This window comes from Typopeltis vanoorti, chromosome 17 (genome assembly GCF_054136105.1).
Source record: "Typopeltis vanoorti isolate ZY-2024b chromosome 17, IOZ_Tvanoo_1.0, whole genome shotgun sequence".
Taxonomy (NCBI): Eukaryota; Metazoa; Arthropoda; class Arachnida; order Uropygi; family Thelyphonidae; genus Typopeltis; species Typopeltis vanoorti.
Window position 1 is genome coordinate 42,681,097 of NC_143565.1, and position 23,572 is coordinate 42,704,668.

At 35.6% G+C, this 23,572-nt stretch overlaps 1 protein-coding gene across 5 annotated transcripts in view; it reads left to right on the plus strand.

Annotated features, from left to right (window-relative positions):
* Window positions 1-23,572, plus strand: part of LOC150097323 (septin-9-like) — a 248,179-nt gene that overhangs the window by 184,019 nt on the left and 40,588 nt on the right. For all 5 annotated transcript variants that reach the window (XM_090407753.1, XM_090407757.1, XM_090407755.1 and 2 more), the window contains 2 exons: window positions 1,662-1,743; window positions 20,169-20,306. In XM_090407753.1, the coding sequence (XP_090263879.1) occupies window positions 1,662-1,743; window positions 20,169-20,306 (220 nt within the window). The remainder of the gene's footprint in view (window positions 1-1,661; window positions 1,744-20,168; window positions 20,307-23,572) is intronic.

The following is a 23,572-nucleotide window of genomic DNA, read 5'->3' on the forward strand; positions in this document are numbered from 1 at the left end:
TTCTCAATTAATTCTCATTCACTGCTACAGTTACCAAAATGTCCCACCCAAAAGCCCTTAGGTACAGTGTTATTTGAAAGGATATTAACTGTAGCAAGCTGTCTGGCATACCAAGCTATTTCAGTGCCTCATATGAATTTGGTCTAGCCAATCAGTGAAAGTGCAGCGATAGCAATTTTTTTTCTGTAATTAGAATTGTAGAAACTTATAAGAATTAAGTTAAATGGGCTCAGGGTCGCTACTTGACTACTATAATGAGTTGTATGTGCATTATGATGGATTTTAAAATCGTGGATCATGTTTCAGAACTTTTCTTGGAATAATGGTAACCTTGAACTTGCATTAAAGTTATATTATTCCAAGAGGAAAGCTCTGCTTTTGTAGACTGTTTAACAAAGAACAGTCAGTTGATTAGTGAGCCCTTTGTTACTCTCTTGCCCTTTCCTGTTATTCAGATGTTTTGTTTTTCTCCTGGAAATGTAAAATATTCAATTGACACGTTATATTTGCTACGTATACATATCCTTAGCAAAATACTATCTATCATAAATAACTCATCTGATCTGTGCTCTGTATTTTCTGTTTACCTCACAGATAGTTTGCTTTCTTACACCCATGGAAATTCTTATGTATTTCCAAGAGCACAAAAATTCTTTCGGAGTTTCAGGAAAGGGAAGTCCTTCGCCAATGTGAACTGGTCAGGGAGAAGATGTTATGGTATATTTGGGTATGCTATTGTCCACTTCTTTTTCCTCATGATGCCTCTCGAAACAGGTGGTACTATGCAGAAGTAGCAGTTGTTTGCATTATTGCTTGGCTCTGTCCAAACCATAGGAACAGCAAATGGCATCGACAATAACACCTTTCAGCCATTTCAGAAGATTTGTAGCACACATATCACAGCATATGTGTGGGGTCCCAGATATTACATCCAAAATAAAGCTGATACATCTTTTTCACTAATGCAGTGATGACCTTTTTCTGACTTGCAAACATCACTTCCCCACCAATGTAACAAAAGTTATTTGCACTGTTAACACAAGTACAAGGAATCACTATTGCTGGATTTACACTGCAGGGGTCACGTGTAGTACTTAGGATTAAATGGTACTTAGGATCAGGAGTAAATGGGAGTGTAGCCCAAGACGTTGCACAAACAGTTGCTCTCCTTACAAGACTTCACTTTATGATTCCATCATCTTATGACAGCAATGTCATGACTCAGCTGCATTGCATGAGCCAATGATGCAATAGCTCCTGGAGGTGTTGTGTATGATTGACTGATGCAATCTATTTCAATCAGGAGATTGAAATACAGCATTGCCAAATGATACCTATGTATGTACGCAATGCTGACTGAGTCTCTCCTAAACGAGCAAATTGAATTTTTATTGCTATTTTTGTGTTTAGCACATCAAAATTAGTAAAGAATCGCTATTTTCATTTTAGAGGCAAATTTTGTGTTGTCCAGGGTTATCAAGGCTCTTTATGGCCTTTCAGAAATAACAGTTAGTAATAAAACATTCCTCATTTAAGAAAGCGTTATTTTTAATATACAAAATACTTTGAGGACAATAAAAGCTTCTTTCAATAATTATTTAAAATTTAATTTTAATGTTAACTTAAAATATTTTCTATAAATTTTGTAATTATATTTTCAGTACTTGAAGAGAAAGGTGTAAGGTTACGTCTTACAGTCACAGATACACCAGGATTTGGTGATCACATCAATAATGATAATTGGTAAGGGCTAAACATAAATTTGTTAAAGCTTCTCTGATGTTGTAAGAATATTTTTAAAGCAATCCACAAAGTATATATGTAATTTTTAGTGATTTGACTTTATAGTTTTATGTGTTAAGGTGTAATTTGGTGTGGTCTGTCAGGATTGTTGATAGGGCAGAGGAATTCTTGATTTCTGAACTAGTTAGATGTCTTTTAACCTGACCACCTTCTTGTTTATTGTAGTTATCTTTCTTGACATATTAGTCCCAATAGCTTATGTTCAAGTAACTTGATGTATAAACTCATTTTTGGTAATGATGGGCAGTTAATCCTGCCTGCATAGCCTAGTACATTGGTATAAGTGCTTTGACTAGTTTGTCTGTTTTGCAGGAGGAAGAAAGTTTCCTAGAGAGAAATTCCTGTGACCTCCGTACGAGGACCAGATAACTCACTACTTTAAAATAAATGTTTTTCACATTCTGTGATGATATTTAAAACCAAATCGTTTTAACCAAAAGGTATCATTAACACTAACTACCAATGGCAGTATAATTTTTATTTATGAATATCTTCTTGATAAACATAACTATATGAGATAGTTTAGTATCTCTTCTTTGTACCATTTGTAATTTGTTTTGTGGTTTAAGATGCTGAAATTTGCTAAACACATATCAGTAGGATTGAAGGATAAGATGTTGTGAAATCTTTTAATAACAATTCTACACTTTATGGCCATAACATATTAGTGTGATATGTGGGCTAGAGGGTTGAGAGAAAAGACCTATTGATGTTCTTGAAAGCTGTAGATATTCCACAGAATAAAGATTGATGAAATGAAAGAGAAGAAATTGGTGTGTTTGATGTATATTAAAGTTCAGTAGCTGGTACTTGCATTTTTGTAGGCATAGAAGAAAGTTCAGGAATGATGGATGCTCATTCACTGGAACAGCAACTAGGAAGGCTGTGGCATAAGAAAGAAATAAATTGTCTGCAAGATGGCAATTGGAGTGGACCTCTAAGACAACTATCATCAGGGCATTTTAGGGAAGATTTTGTCAGTACCATCCAGAGGATATGTGGCGATACAGATTGGTTTGGTAGAGTAGCAGTTTGCAGTCTCTATAGTTCAGGCAGTATTTGTTATGCTTTTTGGGTTGGGAAGATCGGAGTTCCAAATCTTGTCCAAGATGCAAGGAAATTTTACTAGTGTTTTATTGAAGGAAGAATTAGTCGTATGAAGGCAGATCCCCCCCCCATCCTCCCCAAAAAACAAGTAAATGAGCTAAAGAATCCTCACATTTAACAGTCAGTCAATATACTGGCTTAGTTGCTTTTGCTTTCATTCCAAATAGTAATAAAATCCTTAGTCATTATGTAAGAATTGGAAGATGAGAAAGATTCCAAGAGTTCATCTTTACCTTTAGGTGATATTATGGATGTGTTCATTTTGAAGAGAGAGGTGAAGGAAAAAAAATAGCAGCATAAAAACATGTTTGCTGTAATATTAATTCTTCTTGTAGCCTTGATTGTTTTAGGCATAATTTAACACCCCAACCGGCCATGCCGTCTATAGACATCCAGCTAAATCTGGATACAATTCTGTAACACCAGTTGAATAACATGGGTAAAAAGTGCAATTTGGTTTCACTATTTCATCCACCATGGCCAGTAGGAAGGTTAAAACTGATCAACTGGCTGTTTGCTCAGGAGGCAAATTTATGCATTTGATCTCTTCATAGTCATATTTATTAGAATTGTTTGATTTACAGCTGTTGTGAACTTCATTATAAGTTGAGGGGAAAAGTGTAGTTAGTCTCAACCCACTGGTGATATGCTGGAGTTTTCTGCTTGGCTGCTTTGCAGAGATTTTGAATGGAATGGGAAACTAGTAATTTAACTGATGAGTAGAAATGGAGGCCATCCCACATGGTATCATTGTTTGAGGAGACATGGACATTTTGTAAGAGGAACTTGTACAGGGTCAATATCTGAGTTACCTAGATGGACATCTGCAATATGTTTAAGTGGGAGAAACAACTAAGAAATCAAAGTATTAAAAGCATTGATAGTTGTGGTATTCTAGCAGACATTTTATGATTGACCAGGACTCAGAAAATATTTTGGCTTCTCTTCCATCTTGTCCTAGAATTTAAAAAAAGAAAAAAGAAGCCAGTTAGTGTTTTGAAAATATTCCGAATATGTGAGAGAAGGTGACCTCATGGCTGGAATCAGAAAATCAATCTTCAATAATTAAAAAAAAAGAAAAAAGTGGAGGGGTTAGTAATTCTTAATGATTGTCACAGTGGTGCAAGAAAATTAACCCAGAGGAGTTCATAAAAGAGGATTCTAGATTTGGAATTATCTGGCCTAAAAGGAACATTGAATCGCCTGTATGCCTAAGTACTATCCTCGTGGGAAAAGGAATTATACAGAGTAGAATACTGTTAAGAAATAGTAGTTATTGTAGTTGTAAATTGAAATTCAATTACAAAAAAAGAAGAAAAGAAGTTTGGTCTGGATGTCTATAATTGATGGTATAATCACTTTTATGTTTGCAGTTTATGCCATGTTTTTCTCATAATGTTGAAGAAAATTTGAGTAAGGGCTTACAGTTTGAGATAGTCATCTTGAATATATCCGTTCATTAAACACTTAAAAAACATTTAAACGATACTTAAATGATTCGATATCAGAATGTGTACCGAGAGTTCGAAGAATAAATAGGGTAGGAGGCAAATGGATGTGTAATCTTATTAAGCAAGAGATTTGTAAGAAAAGGATGATGTAGAAGGAATACAGTGTGCATAAGAATGATGTCCGTTCTGAAAATTATAAGCAGCAGGCTAGAATAGTCGCAACTGTTGTACAGAAAGCAAAGTCTGAGTATGAAAAGAAACCGACTCTGCATGCTAAATGTCCTTGCATATCCGTTATGAAAATTATAAGCAGCAAGCTAGAATAGTCACAACTGTTGTATGAAAAGCAAAGTCTGAGTATGAAAAGAAACTGGCTCTGCATGCTAAAGACAACCCACAACAAGTCTATTGATATGCTGCAAGTAAAAGAAAGAACGAATAACTTTTCTAAAGGCAGATGCCATGAAGGTAACAGATGCAGAAGAGGTTGTTCAACTAATGAGTGCCCATTTTGTTAAAAGCTATCAACCTGGCGTATGCAACATTGAGCTCACTGCTACCTCTTCACTGGATGTAAAAACTCAGGTGTATGAGGATGAGGTATTAGAGCTGTTGCACAAACTGAATAAGAATTCAGCAATAGGGATTGATGGAATATCATCATGTGTGCTAAAAGAGTGTTCAACTGAACTGGCTATTCCTTTTACTAGGCTGTTTAATGAGTCTCAAAACAGGGAAGATTCCACAGGAATGGAAAGAATGTATGGTAATTCCATTGCACAAGGGTGGTGCAAAGACCGATGTATCCAACTAGCGACCAGTTAGTTCCTCAGGAGTGGTTATAAAGATTTTGAAAAAATTGGTTAGGGCTTGCATTCAGAAATCGGTTGACAGTGAATCTCTACTTTGCAATGAGCAACATGGGTTTACTTTAAGGGAAGGTCATCTTTTAGCAACTTGCTCACATTCTATAACAATGTTACCATTGAACAAGGGGAATGGATACACCATGATACTTCTGGATTTTGCCAAGGCTTTTGACAGAATACAGCATGGAAGACTTGCATCGATTGGAGAATATGGGTTTAGGTTATAGAATATTAGCATAGATAAGTGGATGGCTGACTGACAGATATCAAAAAGTGGTATACAGGGGATGTGAGTCTGCAAGGTTTAAGGTAAACAGTGGTGTACCATAAGGATCAGTGCTTGGTTCACTGTTATTCTATGTCTACATTAATGATATTGAGATGGATTTTGACAAGTGACATACAGCTATTTGCTGATGATGATGCAAAGATAAGTAGGATAATTAGGAATGCAGTACTTGCAGAATGATTTGAATAGGCTGGAATTGTGGGCTTGGGAAAATGTATGTCAGTAAATGTAAAGTTATTCACTTCTGTGTGATATATCCCATGTCATATTATATTGGTGGGACTATGCTAGAAGAAACTGATGAGGCTAGTGATCTTAGAGTGTTAATAGATCCTGTCAGTGGTCTTAACAGACACTTAGTCGCTCACGAATTTTCCAAGTATTCTTGGACTTTGCAGCTGCACCCAGGTCTTTCCGACCAAAGGATTTTATCTATATCAACTGATCTACGGAGGCTTTATTGTGTATAGATAGGAAGTTAAACCCATGAGCCATATAGCAAAAATTGCAAATGCAACTCAAAAGATAAATTACAATGCTGAAACAAGCGATTCACATGTAAAGATAAAGATGTCATTTTGCCTCTTTACAAGGCCTTGATAAGACCTTACTTGGGCTATTGTGTGTAGGTCTGGTCTCCTGGTTTCCATTGTGATTCTGAGATATTGGAGAGAGAGAGAGTACAAAGTAGTGTTAAAAATGATATCAGGATTGTAGAATACTGATTTATGAAAATAGAAAGAGGAGTGATATGATGGAGACTTTCAGACTTCTGAAACTGTCATACAGATTTCAATTGATGGAATTTTTCAATTTATGTAGAAAGGACTAGAGGGCATCCTTGGAAGCTGAGAATGAATGCTGCTAAGAAGGGGGGGGGGGGGGCTAGATTTTTCGATCATAGGGTTGTGCATGATTGGAATGGATTGCCATTGGATGTTGTAAGTGCAAGCAGTGTGAATGAATTCAAGAATAAGTATGATAGCTGGTGCATGTAGTATGTGGCCTCACTTGATGAGTCCCTAACTCCCTTGAGATCTCTTAATAATAATTATGAAAAAGGAAACAAGTCATGTGGTCATAATGTGCCTCAGTTGATCCTTTATGTACCATAACTTTCAGATGTTTTCCAGGCATATTTCTGGCCGAGTAGAATAGTGAGGTTATGCACTAGATGGGTCAGTAGGTCTCCTGATTTATTAATATCAGATTACAATTCTGGTAGCTAGCTTATGGAGCTCTCTACTCCTATACTATCTACTGGGCATAGGGGATTCTGGGTGTCTACAGTGTTTTAGCATACCTCTGCAGGTACACTGCATGTAAGAGATGAATTACATAGGGGAAGAACAAAAGCTAGAGTTCCTTCTCTGGAAACCAAATGTACAAGCTATTTAAGGCATCCAGTAAGCAAAGTAGTGGGTTTTCACTAGAAATTAGATATCTACCGTTTCCTCCAACTAGGGAAAATAATATACATTTATATTCACAGTAATTTACCAAACCATGTTTGTGGTGCCAGGCCACATGATCCACAAGGTGGAATTCACTTATGTGGAGAATCTCATCAGCTGTTAATGTACCATTTTCAAGAAAGATAATCCATTAAATAAATTCAAAATCCCCAAACTCATGCAACATAAATGCAAGTTCATATTGCTAATTAGCATTTATTGCAGGCATACCATACCAGTTATTTCCTTTTTTCGCTTATGTATCTTAATTTCATTGTGTAGTATTCACTATAAATATTAAATGTGGTAAATATCAAACCAAACCTGAATGAAAAGTATTACAAAATGTGATTATCACTGAAATATATTACCTAACAGAATTAACAGCATCATTGGTAAAATCGTTCATATTTAAATGCTATGCATAAGTTGAAGCTAACAACTTGAGAAATGTCAAGAATTACTGTTACACGTATTATGTGAAGGTGTCCATCCCTATATTGAGGGACAAACTGGGAACATTCTAGATGCTATGAAGTTTCACATCATCCTCCATATAGTATAGACCTTACTCCATTAAACTATCAGCTGCTGAAAAGTGCTTGAAAGACTGTGTTTTGCTGATGGTCAAGAAGTGAGAGGCAGTGCATACGAACTTTTCCAGGGGGGAGGGGGGGGGGTTAAAAACTCTGTATGTGTATAAAAGTTTGCATGTTGCTGGACTTAGAATTCCTGGTTTTGAAATTTTTGAAAAATTAAGCATTTGTACATTCCATATTATTATTATGCTAATTTTATAAATACATTGCAGATATTGGAAGTTTATTTTCCGCTTGGTTAGACTATAATAAATTTAGTTTAATCCTTTACCCAAGTGTAGGCAAACAAAGTTTGCACCTGAAGTAATTCAGAACTGACGCAACTCGTAGCAAAGGTCCACCTTTGCTACGAGTTGCGTAGTATCACCACTTCTGGGTCTGCCTCCCACTGACGAGACCTCATTAAAGGTCGAAACCGGTCTGGGTAGTGGCTTTCCCTTAATGCATAGCATTATACATCTCTGCAAGGATATGTGCTTTGCATTATGGGAGATACTGAGACAAGGAGTGATGAGAGCTTGGTCCAGCTTTGCTACGAGTTGCCTCAGTCCTGAACTACTTCAGGCACAAACTTTGTTTGCTTACACTTAGGTAAAGGATTAAACTAAATTTATTACATTGCAGATAATGAAACCAGACTACAAGGATAATAGATAACAGAATCTACAGTAACAGGATTTACTCAGTTTTATTATTATTATATATTTTTTTAAAAAATAATAATGAACTATGCTTCTCCATTTTACAGTATACCAGAAGCTTCATCAGGAAGACAACTGTACTAGAGAATATATAAAAAATTCTCAACACATCTTTTAACAGATTTGTTTTGAAATATATATATATTTTAATAAACCACAATTTTATTACATAAATATGAAACCTCCAATTGTCATGAAGAATGAGGTTACTGTTTAAGGTGCCATGTTTGTATCACTTCAGAGGATTAATCCATTTCATTATATTTTGGGCAAACTTGTGGTATACAAGATTCCACATACCCCTGGCAATGCTTTCATCAGACAGAAGAGGTTTTAAAATCTATATTAAAAAAAAAATTATATATATATATAATACATATTCTCTCAGACCATCACAAAATGGATTTGTCCTCTGCCTTGAAGACAGTCTCATTTTAAGAAATTATCTGAAGATCACATGGCACCTTAAACATCAACAATGACTTCATACTTTGTGACATTTGAAAGTTTCTTATATGTCAGACCTCTAGTATTGCACAACAAAGAAAGTTTCACCCTTGACATGTCCGATGATGTGCATGACTAATCTGTGTTGTTATTATTACATGATATCTCCAAGAAGTCTGACTCATTGCAGGAGGGCACTGCACTTCATACAATCTACCATCCACTAATAGTTTTAGAATAATATTACACTGGGTTTTTTTATGGACGAATGAATTTAATGATAAATTATGCCTACATGTTTCACCTACTGGGCTGTTTGGCTTCTTCAGGGCATACAAACATTAAAGACAACTCAAAGTCACTAGTACATAGAACAAACGTATAAAATATAACATAAAACAACTCAAAGTTGCTATGTACTAGCGACTTTGAGTTGTCTTTACCGTTTATATACTTGAATAAGCCAAACAGCCCAGTTGGTGAAACTTGTTGGCATAATTTATCATTAAATTCAGTGATCCATAAAAATAAACCCAGTGTAATATTATTCTAAAATTAAGTTAGTGGTCAAAATAATATACTCACAATCCACTAATAGTATTTTTTTTTTTCTGTAAATTGCATTGGTTCTCTGACTAATTTGTTTGTGTGCAGGATGAAAAACCAGACTTTAAGGAAGAATAAATTCTTCTACCTCTATGTAATCAACTAGTTCACCTTCATTTAAAAAATCTCATATGAAGACAATGGTGTTGTTTCAATTGCACTATGAGGTGCTGAAAGTTATACATTTCAAAACATTTGCACTTAGAAGTGTTGAAATTTTTTTGTATATTCTCTAGTATGGTTATCTTCCTGATGGAGCTGTTGGTAGACAGTGAAACATGTAGAACCTTTTTGCAGTAAATGTAAGTAAATCCTACATTTTAATTTTTGTTACATTGCAGATATTTTCTGACCATTACAATCTGAATGAGGTAGTCAGTTGTTTTAATGTGCTTTGGTTGCTTATTGTAAGAGCACTTTTGTCAAGTCATTTTGTATACAGTCATGTAATTCATATCACTTCTGTTTTTTTTTTTTTTTTTTTTCATGTACTGCTGAGTGATGTGTGAACCCATATGTAGTACCTACCAGTCAGTTCTTTGCACACCATAGTGAATATTAATTCTAACATATGTAGAGACTATAAGGAATAGTTTTCTTTGCTTCTGTTAACTGGTATAATATAGTGGCCTCATGGTCTTAATTGCCTTTATCATAATTGATATTCTTATATATATTGCTGAATGCGTTTAAAAATTATTCCAGATTCCATATCTGTTATCATATGACAGATATGTTACTCACCCAGTGTTGCCATCATTTAGGTCTTTTCTTTTGATGATGATGTTGACGATGCATGTTCATCCAGGATACCATAAAATGATTGATATGATTCAGTCATATAATTCATTGAAAGGCACTTAACATGCAGAAGCTGGAGACATTTTTCAGTCTGCAAGTTCTTTTGCATGAGGAAAATAATGGGTGCATGAAATACATAGCCTGAGGAACAAGTGTATAAGTGATGAATGATTGTAATGCGTAATATGATAGACTTTGAGGTACCCCAGAATGGTGTGTCCTTTGATACCACAAAGGTCCTGTCATGATAATAATAAAATGATTTGCCATTGGCAACATTGGTGGTAGTTCTGTAACATCACTGTTGGTACAAATGTAAAAAGCGATTTTTCATTGAAAGGATGCACTTCGTTATTCTGGACAGTGGATACTGTTCAGAATAACAAAGTGCAGTGTATTGTTTACAAAAGGATTTGGCATTTAAGAAACCATTCTAAATACTGTTCCGTACATGGAAGTGTCCTGTATTGGACAAACCAAGCTAATAACAAATGAACAACCATGAAAATAGGATGTTATTGTAAGGCTGGTTTTCATTGATAATCAGTGCTATGCCCACTCTTATGTTTCCTCTGGTAATCTGTTTTGCTTTTGAATTCTTGCTGTTGGTCATCTGTTAGTGATTCATGTGTTGCAATATTATCTAAAACTGCTGAAATGTTTTCATAATCCTCTTTGTTCTTGTTCACAGTGACTACTGTTCTGCTTATTATGATTTTTAAATTGTTTGCAGAACATTTGGATTTCTTGTCTTTTGTGTTTGCCATTTTATAGGGGTTATAATGCCCAAAGTAAAATTTGTAATCTCTGTTACCTTACCCATATTTGAGCACACATAGGTGACTACTTTTACACCTGTTATGTAATCTAACATTGGTATATTGCTTAGCAGCTGACCAGTATTGCGAATTTATGTTCATCCAGCTGGTAAGTGGTATGGTTTCTTTTGATACTCTTATGGAAGATATATACAGATTGGACAAATAATGGAAACACTAAGATATAGAATTCATTTGTGTTGGGTTCCATCATTTGAAAAACTTGTGGTGGCAGCACTGATTGTTCTTCTCGTTTTGTTTATTCTCTGTAGTTCTCATGCAAATGCATTAGTGATTGTACTCGGTGATAATTCATTTAAAAAAAAAAAAAAACTACCACACCTATTAGGTGCATCGAGATCAACAGTTTCTAAGGTTATGTCAGCATACACAGATCATGGCATGATAACACGTCAAAGAGACAGAGTGGCCGAAAATCAAAAATTACAGAAAGAGATCATTGGATGTCGAGAAAATCGCAGAACTACTGTAGCAAAGATAACAGCAGAACTGAGCATTCGTTTTGTTATTATTTATTATTATTAAACAAGACCTCATGGAGTCAAAGACTCATCTAGGAGGTCCTTTTATCTCACACACATCTCATCATACCGCATCTTAAACACATTCAAACTCCTTGCAGACACCACACTCTCAGGCAAGGCATTCCAATCACTCACAACTCTGCACGAAAAAAACCTGCCTCTCACTCCCCTACTCACACCCTCTTTATACAGTTTCCAGGGATGACCTCTGGTTCTCCCACTATTCTCTGTAGAACTTCTCCACCATTGATCCTATAACAACCCCTTTACCAACTTGTAGGTCTCTATCATATCTCCCCTCTTCCTTCTCTCCACTAGACTCTGCAAATTACATCTTTTTAATCTTTCCTCATCCTCGATATTCCAGAGGTCAGAAACTACCTTAGTCAGTCGCCTTTGGACCCTTTCCAACATCTCTTAATCCTTCTGAAAACCAGGTGACCAAATCTGAGCATAATAGTCCATGTGTGGCCTAATCCAAGCCTTATAAATGGAACAAGAATCTCCCTACTTCTACACGTCAGTGTCCTCCGCATCATTCCCAGAAGTCTTTGTGTTGTCTTCACAATTTTGGCGATGTGTCTCCTAAATTTTAGATCCTTATCCACTATCACCCCCAGATCTCTTATTTCCTCCACTTCCAACAATATATTCTCACCAAGCATAAATTCTGCATCCCATCTTTGTTTTCCAAATTTTAAAACCTTACATTTTGCAACATTGAACTCACATCCCCATTTGCTTGCCCAATCTCTCAATTTATTCAAGTCTTCTTGCAAGGCCACAACATCTTCACTACTCTTTATGGTTCGTCCTAACTTTGCATCATCTGCAAACAACTGAATATCTCCATCCAAATCTTCGCCAATATCATTAATATACAAGTTAAATAGTAATGGCCCTAAAACAGATCCCTGAGGCACTCCACTAGTGACTTTCCTTTTCCTGGATATTGCACCCCCATACACAACTTGTTGATACCTATCAGATAGCCAGTCTCCAATCCAATGCACTAATCTAATATCCAACCCCATCTGCTCTAGTTTGACTGTCAACTTATCATGAGGTACTCTATCAAAAGCTTTTGCGAAATCCAAGTATATTACTGTGTATCCTTCTCCTCTGTCCAAGGAAGCAGTCACTTTATTGTAATAAGTAAGTAGATTACTAAAACACGACCTCCCTTTAGCAAATCCATGCTGTCCACCAAAGATTATACCATTGTTGTGAACCCAACTCTGGATCCTAGTTCTCACAAGCTTCTCCAACAACTTAACCACAACACCTGACACACAGATAGGCCTATAGTTTGATGCTTGAGTTCGATCACCTCCTTTATGAAGTGGCACAATCTTGCCCTCCTTCCACTCTTTAGGGACTTGACCGAGTGCAAGACTCGTATTAAAAAAATATGTCAAGGCAGGTGTCAACTCTCTGGCACATTCCTTCAGAATACGCGGTGATATATTATCAAGTCCCACAGCCTTATTTACATCTAGTTTACTGAACTCCCCAAACACCTCTTGCTCACTTACAGTTAGTCTCTCCTTCCCATCATCAACTGCTCTTAATCTCTCCATGAAGTCACATTCATAAGATTGAAAGATCTTTATGAACTGCTCATTAAGTATCTCCACCACACATTCTGCAACAGCTGTCTTTATACCATTTCCTCCAATCAATGTCATCCTTCCATAATCATTCTTTCTTTTGCTGGCTACATATCGAAAGAACTCCCTAGGATTCTTTTTAGCTTCATTAGCTAACTGCTGTTCATACCTCTCTTTAGCTACTCTCACCAACCAAGTCACCCTCCTTGCCTGGTCTTTGTAGACCTCATGAAATTGGTTACTTCCACTTCTCTTATGCTGCCTCCACAATACCCTTTTTCTCTGTATTGCATGCTTAATCTCTTTATTCATCCATCTCACACATACCTTATTTAACCTTCTCACCCATGGTATACATTTAGACATTGCATCTACTAAATATTTTTTGAAAATCCCCCAAGCTGCATTGATCTCTTTTCCAGCTAACTCCTCATTCCATGCTACACCTGCAAGCTGTCTCCTGAGCTCTTCATAATCACCCCCTTTGTAGTTCCACATATACCCTTTTTTCACAGGGGTCCTTGCACTGCTGGCAACCACCCAAGTAATCACCTCATGGTCACTTTCACCAATTGGTGGATGATTTGATACCTCATTGATAATTACATCCTCCGATGAGATGACCAAATCCAAGACCCTTAATCCTGTTGTGCCCTCTGTTACATACTGTCTGAGGTAGTTATCCCTCAGAAACTCAAACTCATTTTCTTTACTTCCAGTTGCTATCTTTTCATTCCAGTCTATATTGCCATAATTAAAATCACCCATAATGATCACCCTTTTCTTATTTGCTTGGCTATACATTTCACTATCACCACCATCCACATTACCAGGTCTATAACAACATCCCACCAAGTATTTGATTCTATTCACCTCTATCTCACACCATACTGCCTCAAAACCACTGGCCCCATTTCCCTCTTGCATCTCTACCTTGTATGGACATAACTCTTTCTCTATCATCAATAGCACTCCCACTCCCTTTTTACCCCTTTTATCCTCACGAAACACATCATACCTTTCCATCTCTATTCCTGTCAGGATGTCATCCTCATCTAACCATGTCTCACTTATTCCGACAATCTCTGGGTGCACAGACGCAATTAGTGCAACCATTTCATCCGCCTTGTTTCTTATACTTCTAGCATTGGTATACAAACACAACAACTCATTTCTGGATCTACAGCTAGTTCCACTGATACCACTCACTCGATGTGATCTCTCCATGCTGGACTGGGGCCATTTCCCTTTCTGCTTCTTCATTTTAGAACCCTTTGCAATTCCATGTGTTTCGTTTTGATCCCTGATCATCCCATTACTTTCCTGCCTACACATGCTCTCACCTCCTCTTGGAGCATCCACCTTTCTCACGCTGTGTATCCCTGTCCACCCTGAGCCTCCCCATTTCCCTGCTCCTCTTGCACACCCATTCTCTCATTTTCTATACTCATACCACTCACTTCCCCATTCATTTCCACTTCTTCAATCTCTCCTGTCTTACTCTCCTGCTCTTCCACATCACTCCCCTCTCGATCTGATTCATTCTCTCTATTCACTTCTCCACTTTCCAGCAGCAGTCTCTCCAAGTGACTCACACCATAACCACTCAAATGCAGTCCATCGCTCCCATACAGCTCACTTTGTCCCTCAAACTCATTCCACACATTAACAAACTGTACTCCTATCTCCTCACACATTTCAGCCAGAATATCATTCATAATCCTTGCTCTCCGCCTCATTTCACCACAACCATACCTAGGCAACACGCTGACTACCCTTCCTGTCACACTATTGAATGATATAATCACGTAATCACAAGAAAGATATTTATTTAACCAAATATTTCGGTCTGGAAATAGCAGACCATCGTCGGTGGTATTACAAGAACAGTTTAAAAAATATACAAGCTAGAATACTAACAATAGATCGTTGAAATTAGAACATGCCGCGTGATGTTATATCACTAAGTATGAAACGAAATATTTTGAAGTAGAAACATGATTGAATTTGCTATTAAAAAAAAAAAAAAAAAAAAAATTAATGAGTAATCTTGATTAGGCTTTCCCAGATTTTTGATATAGATATGCAGTCATTACGATTCAGGTTGGGATGATGGAGCAAGGCCTCCACGCTTTCCTTGAACAAACGTTCGAACCTGTAACGGGATCTATGTAAGAGGCGCGTCTTGGACCAAAGGATGCTGTGGTCAGTTTCAATCCCGTGTTGAGCCAAACCAGACTTTTCAGGTTTATTGTGAAGAATGGATGATTGATGTTCTTGGATTCTTTTTTCAAGAGAACGTCCAGTCTGTCCAAAGTAAGAGAGATCACAGTTGCAAGGAATTTGATAAACTCCAGGAAGAGATAAAGTTGAGCGTTTGTCTTTAGGAGAAGGAAAATGAGAAGACAATTTGTTAATAGGAGAATACGTAGCTGTTAAATCATATTTCTTCAAAATTCTTGCGATAGGTTCTGAAATACCGGAGATATAAGGAATAGGTACTCGACGTATTGAATCTTTGTTGTTTTGTGGGGGATTATAAGATGTAAGAAGACGTTGAATACTTTTTTCAGAAAAGCCATTGAGTTTCATGTGTTGCTGGATAGTAGAAAGTTCTTTCTGTAGATAATCAAAAGTAGAACAATTAGTTTTGGCTCTTTTGATGAGACATTTTATAATTCCTGTTTTATGACATGGATGATGGGCTGATTCTTTCAGAATATAACGACCTGTGAATGTTGGTTTCCTGTATACTGTAGTTGTAAGAATATTTGAAGATGATCGGATGAGGAGAACGTCTAAAAAAGATAACTGGTTGTTTTCTTCTAATTCCATAGTAAACTTTATGCGATGATGTAAGGAATTAATACTGTTTAAAAAGGAAGATAAAGTGTTTTTACTGTGAGGCCAAATAGCAAATATGTCATCTATATATCTTACCCAAAAAGATGGTAGAGGGAAACTAGATGTGAAGAGGACTTTTTCTAAATGTTCTAAATAAAAGTTGGCTAAAGCTGGAGAAAGAGGACTTCCCATGGCTGTTCCTTCTACTTGGCTATAAAATTTGTTTTGACATATGAAATAACCAGAATGTATAACGAAATCGAATAGTTTTATAATATCTTGAGGAAAGATGTCAGCAAGTAGTTTTAAAGTTTCCTTAAGAGGTACATTGGTGTATAAAGATTCTATATCAAAACTAACCATAAGATCTGTAGGTTGTAATGAGACATCTTTTAATTTTTCTAAGAAATCTGAGGAGTTTTTTAAAAAAGAACTCGAGTTGCCAATGTAAGATTTCAGTAATTTAGCTAGATATTTGGCTATACGGTAAGTAGGAGAATCAATGCAATCTACTATTGGACGAAGAGGATAGTCAATCTTATGGATTTTTGGAAGGCCATAAAATCTAGGAGGTCTTGCAAAATGAGTTTTAAGTCTTTCAATTGTGTCTTTATCTAAACTGATGACTTCATCAAGGAGAGAATTTAATTTCTTTAGTTGTCTGTTGGTTGGATTATAATCAATTTCTTGATATGTGGAGCGATCTCGAAGCAAAAGAGAAAGTTTTCTTCTGTAATTTACTGAGTCCATAACTACTGTTGCTTTTCCCTTGTCAGCTTTAGTGATAATGAGGTGATTATTTTTTCTCAAGGACTGTAAAGATTTCATTTCAGAAGGAGATATGTTAGAAGGAGGAAGTTTAGCCTTAAGTAGAGAAGAAGCGACTTCTAGGCGAAGAGCATTAGCTTTATCGCTGGTTAGATGATTAAGATTCCTTTCAATGTTAACTAGGAAATCTAGATATGGTATTTTATTTGGAACAATAGAAAAATCATGTCCTTTTGAAAGGATGAGGGTTTCGCTTTTAGTCAAAGGACGTCCGGATATATTTACAATCCAATTATCTGGAGTTATGAATGGCTTGGATTGTTTAGACGAAAGAGCCTCATATTTATGGTTAAGATGTTGACTTAGTTTATTATAAGCACGTTGAGTAGAACGTTTAGCTACATTTAGAACTATGTGAGAAAGATGTGGATCCAAATTTGTGGATATATAGGTGCATAAATCAGAAGTCTGATGACTGTGAATAGCAAGATCACGTTTAGCAGCTTTAAGTTGATTACGGATTAGAGATAAACTTGTGTTCCGGTAAATATTATGAGCTCCAGGAGATTTTGTTTCTTTAATCTTAGCGAAATTGGGAATAATCTTGTTGTCGCGGCACTTTTTTAAGAAATTAATCTTTGCTCGTAACCTACCTTGTATAACTGAAAGTTTTCCTAATTTACCAGTTATTTTGGTAGCATTTTCCCCGTGAAGGATAAGAATTTGTTGTTTTAAGGATACTTGCGACATAAGACTGAATGATATAATCACGTAATCACAAGAAAGATATTTATTTAACCAAATATTTCGGTCTGGAAATAGCAGACCATCGTCGGTGGTATTACAAGAACAGTTTAAAAAATATACAAGCTAGAATACTAACAATAGATCGTTGAAATTAGAACATGCCGCGTGATGTTATATCACTAAGTATGAAACGAAATATTTTGAAGTAGAAACATGATTGAATTTGCTATTAAAAAAAAAAAAAAAAAAAAAATTAATGAGTAATCTTGATTAGGCTTTCCCAGATTTTTGATATAGATATGCAGTCATTACGATTCAGGTTGGGATGATGGAGCAAGGCCTCCACGCTTTCCTTGAACAAACGTTCGAACCTGTAACGGGATCTATGTAAGAGGCGCGTCTTGGACGTATCGCAAGGATCGCAATTTTAAGGATCGCAAGTATCCTTAAAACAACAAATTCTTATCTGTCACACTATTCTCCTTTATCTTTCCAAGTAGTCTCCTGACATTCATTTTGACATGCTCTTTGTTCTCTCTCAAATCATTTGTACCAATTAATACAATTAACTCTTTTGCTCGTTCCCGCCTCATATTCAATGCCTCAATCACTCTACTCGTTTTACTGCCTGGAAAACATACCTTGTGCATTTTATCCTCTAGCACACCTTTAATAATGGAGTCGCCATACAACGCCACTCGCTCATCTTTTGTTAACTCTTTCATGCCATCATGATTTATTTTAATAGTTTTGACCTGAATTCTCTTAATTTCATTCCGCATCCATTTCATTTCTTGCTTCATCCAATCCAATTCACCTTCCGAACATCGTGACACATTCTCTCTATCATTAAATCTTTCTAACTCTCGACACCCTCTTCTCACTTTCCCTCTCATTCATCCTTCTTTGTTTCTGTACTTTCGGTCCAACATACATCCAACTTTCACTATCATTCTTCTCACTTTCACTCTCGCATATCTTTCTTTGTTTCCGTACTTTCGGACTAACATGCGTCCAACTTTCACTATCATTCTTCTCACTTTCACTCTCGCATATCTTTCTTTGTTTCCGTACTTTCGGACTAACATGCGTCCAACTTTCGCTATCATTCTTCTCACTTTTACTGTCATTCATCTTTCTTTGGTTCAGTACTTTCGTTCCAACATGCATCCAACTTTTGCCATCAGTCATTCTTTTTTCGCAATCATTCATTCTTTAGATTTTTTTTATTTGCGATTTCTGCATCACGCCATTTCTACTTTCATTCGTTCTCTCAATTTCGTTTCTTTCCGCCTCACTTTTGTCCCTTTTAACATCCGTTACAGTTGTCAAATCGCTCTTTTTCTTTTTTCCTGATTTTTTAACATTTTTTCACCTGTCTTTCTCACCATCCTTCTCTTTCAAACGTGCACTCGCGACACAATCTGTACTAGCACTTTCTGTCATGAACTTCATATTCGCATTCATCAATTCCTCGTTCAGGTCACATTTCGCACACACCCTTCTTCCATCCGCACTAAACATCCACAAATCATTTATGTAATCGAAGGAATACATATAACAGACCTCACACTTAACGAAACGACTGAAATCCAAATTAAAATCATGGAATGACAATGCCGCCGCCATTTTTTTTTTTTTTTCTCTGCAGGTTACTAGGTCTAATATTAACTATTTCGTATTTAGTTTAAGCAAGAAAAAAAAAACCCATACTAATAATATCGGTAGCGTACAATGTTTACAGCCGCTCTTACTTAAACAATTACGCATATATACTTAATTATTCCTAGTAAAACTTATCTGAATCAGGAGCTCTTCAAAACACTTCCGTAGTGCTTGACCCACTAGTGCCCCATCCTCATCTTTGAAGAACCTGTTTCCACAAAAGAGTCAGTGAGCTTCATAAATCCAATATTCATGGCAGAGCTGCAATTGTGAAACCTCTGATTACTGAAAAGGATGTTCAGATGCTGTTTCCTATATCAGGAAGAATTTACATTTGGGAGTACACTCAAGGAAGCTTACAATCCATAATGCGTGGTTCCAACAGTAAAGTTCAGGTGCAGTTCTGTGATGGTCTGGAAAGCAATATCGTGGTATTCCGTTAGTCTTAATTACTCTTCATGGAAGAATTATTGCAAGAGAGTATTTCAACATTTTGGGTAATCAAGTACATCCCATGATCCAAACATTATTCCAAACAACAATGCAGTATTTCAAGATGACAGTGCTACCATTCACACAGCTTGGGCTGTACAATCGTGGTTTTAAGAACATGAAGGTGAATTTGAACATTATTGAACCATTCTGGTCAGCTTCATTAGAATTAAATCTTTAAAACAACTTTAAGATCTTCTTCAAGAAGAATGGTACAAATTTCCACCAGAAACTATTCAAAACTTTAGTCCATTCCAAGAATAATTCATGCTGCTGAAAGAAAAAGAAGTGTGGGGGGGTACTAATCTATCTACTGCTGTATACCAATATACAATCAGCAAAACTTCAGTAAAATGATAAAAAGGAAAATCACACAAAATAATAGTATTTGTACTGTAATAAAATGAAAATATTACTGTTATCAATAAACCTTCATTATAATTGCTATTGTTTTTCACTTAATGTTTTGATTTGAAGCAGTTATTTTTATTTTATTTTATATTTAAACATAAAATTACACTTTAGAAAAATAAGCTTCATTTTTCTCCCCAGTTGGCTGCCTATTTTGGAGTTTATAAATGAACAATATGAAAAATATTTAAGTGAGGAACAAAGTGTCACCAGGAAGAAACATATTCCTGATACAAGGGTTCACTGTTGTCTATATTTTATTCCACCTACAGGCCATTCGTAAGTTGGAAAAATTATGTTCTTACTATTGTTACATAGTATGTACTGCCAAAATTAAAGTGAGACAAAAACATTCAAGTAACTATAGCATTTATTAATATGAACAGTAAGAACTTAGTGAATAATATGTTCAAGCCCATTGTCTGGGGCATCAGTAGTGTTGGAATAATTCAGTAATCCAGAAGGAATATTGTTTGCTTATTTTTTTTTAAACTCAAGGTCTCTTTCAGTACATTGCTTGTTTGATTTGATTTATGTACCAATATGCCTCCTTTTTGGAGATTTCCTTTAATCATAGAATGAGTTGATAATTATGAGTTAACTGAGTTTTTTAAACCTAGGAAGGTCATCAGAATTTATATAAGATGTTTGTGTGAATCCTAAGCAGGTCCATTTGGAATTATCCTTTTAAGATGATAAATTAAAGATACCAAGAAATTATATACTTGGCCTTATCCTTAATCCTTTAGATAAATATAGAAAACAATAAAAATTAAAAGAAGTCAACCCCTAAAATGGGATCTGCAAAGGGTACAAAATGCAATGGTAAAATCAAAATTTAATGAAAATGTTTCAGAATTGCTGTTTGCACAGTTGCAAAATGAAAATGAACCCCCTCAGTGGAATAGACTACAAGCAGCTATCATAACATCTGCTAAAAATCACATCAATAAACAAGAAGAAAGAAGCATGGATAATACAAGAGGAGCAAATGAAGAAAAAAGATTAAGATATAAAACATTGCAAAACTCTTCTGAAGCCTTTCTGTTGTTCACTCAATTCACCAATTAAGGCTCTTTGAATTTCTTTGTTAACAATGGTTAAAATAATTTTAGATGCATGGGATATTAGGCTCACAGTTCTGTAATCTTCACAATTTTGTGCATTATTTTTCTTTGGATAAAAGAATCAAACAGTTATGCAGAAGATTGAAAGAAAACTGCATAAATAGGCAGTGCACCGAGATAGAAGAATTACAAAATTGGAACAAAACCAGAGAAGCATTCCTGAAAGTGAAAGAATTTAATGGAAAAGCAAAATGTACACAGTCTAATAACATCAAGAACAAAGATGGAAACATGATCATTGATAAGGAAAAGATAAATTGAAGATGGGTGGAGTACTTATCAGATCTCTATGGTAACATGATAGATGATTCATGACACATTAAGTTAAACGTAACAACAGATACCACTCTACTGACAAGAAAGGAAATAGAACATGTAATTAAGAATCTTCCTAATAATAAATCCCCTGGGTGCGATAATATCCTCGCTGAGCTGCTGAAAGCTTTGAGTGGAAATAATAACTATTTAGTGGAATCCATTCAGATCTATTAAACAATAAAATTGCATGAAGTTTTTACATCTATCTATCTGCATACCAATTCCAAAGAAAAATAATGCACAAAATTGTGAAGATTACAGAACTGTGAGCCTAATATCCCATGCATCTAAAATTATTTTAACCATTGTTAACAAAGAAATTCAAAGAGCCTTAATTGGTGAATTGAGTGAACAACAGAAAGGCTTCAGAAGAGGAAAGGGAACCATTAATGCTATCCTGGAACTAAAATTACTAATAGAAAGATCACTTGAAAGAAATGGGAACATTTACATATGCTTCATAGGCTTTCAGAAGGCCTTTGACCAGGTAAAACATAATAAAATGTTCAATATATTAGATAAATTAGACAGAAGATCATGTACTTAAGATTATAAAAATGATTTACACCAAACAGAAAATGTAGCTGTTTAACTCCGAGGAGGCTTCGGTAGCGAAAATAAAAAGAGGAGTTAGACAAGGTTCTATCCTTTCACCAAATCTATTTAATATCTATAGGGAGACTGATGAAAAAGATGATTGAAAAACAAAAAGTAGGAATTAGTATTAATTGTATAAAATACAACAATCTTAGATATGCTGATGATAGCATTCTAATAGCAGAAAACAGAAACAAATTAATCAAATTACTGCAGCTACTAATTGAAGAAGGTAAAGAATTTGGATTAGATATAAATGCAAAAAAGACCAAATTTATGAAAATCTCAAAAAAAAACAGATCCGAACCAAAAATATTCATAAACAATATGAAAATTGAACATACAACAGAATACAAATATTTAGGCACCTACTTTACTGCAGATGGAAAGCAAGATAAAGAAATAAAAATAAGAACAGCCATAGCTAAAGATGTCTTCTGGAAAAATAAAGATCTGCTCAAAAGTTCTGTGGGTATCAAGACAAAGAAAAGAATGATATGAACATGAGTGTGGCAGTTTTCACATATGGAAGTGAGATTTGGATATTCAAGAAGAGAGTAAGATAACAGATAATGACCTTTGAAATGTGGTTCTATAGGAGAGCTCTGAAAATCTCATGGACAGAACATGTGACAAATAAAGATGTCCTAAAGAGAATTAGAACACAGATCTTTATTACAGGAAATGATCCAGAGAAAGATGAGATTGGTGGGACATGTACTGTGAGGTTCAGCAGGACAGAGAATACTAACAGTTTTAGAAGGAAAAATTATGGGAAAAGGATCAAGAGGCAAAACACGAAGGACATGGCTTGAAGATATAAGATCATGGCTATGCAGAAACAAAAAGGAAAGCCACCAACAGAGAGAGAACTGGAAGGACATGGTGCTGCACCCGCTCACTGAGGAAGCTACATGAAGAAGAATCCTTTATCCAAGTGTAAGCAAACAGTTTGTACCTGAAGTATTTTCAGGACTACGGTAGCGGTATTTTCAGGACTACGGTATAAAGAAGCTAAGACTTCACATCATTTGTTTTAGTATCCCATAATGCAAAGGACATCTCCTTGTGGACATGTATAATGCTATGCATTATGGGGTCACTACCCATGGGTAGTGATCCTTCGCATGTGCTTTGCATTATGGGATACTAAGACAAGTGATGTGAAGTCTTAGCTTCTTTATACAAGTTGCCCTAGTCCTGAAAGTACTTTAGGTACAAACTTTGTTTGCTTACACTTGGATAAAGGATTAAACTAAGTATATAATTTCTTGGTATCTTTAATTTATAGTATAACCAAGTGAAAAAACTTCCAACATCCTTTTAAGATGATTAAGAGATTCTTAGTTTTATTTTGTAAAATGGTTTTAATAGTCTTTGGAGATCTATCATAAATATTACTAGTTTTAAAAGATAAAAAAAACAGTCATCATCTAACGTCTTTTATTTCCTTCTAAGAAGTAGACAAAGGTGATTTAGTCTTATCTAACTTTTGGAGACTGA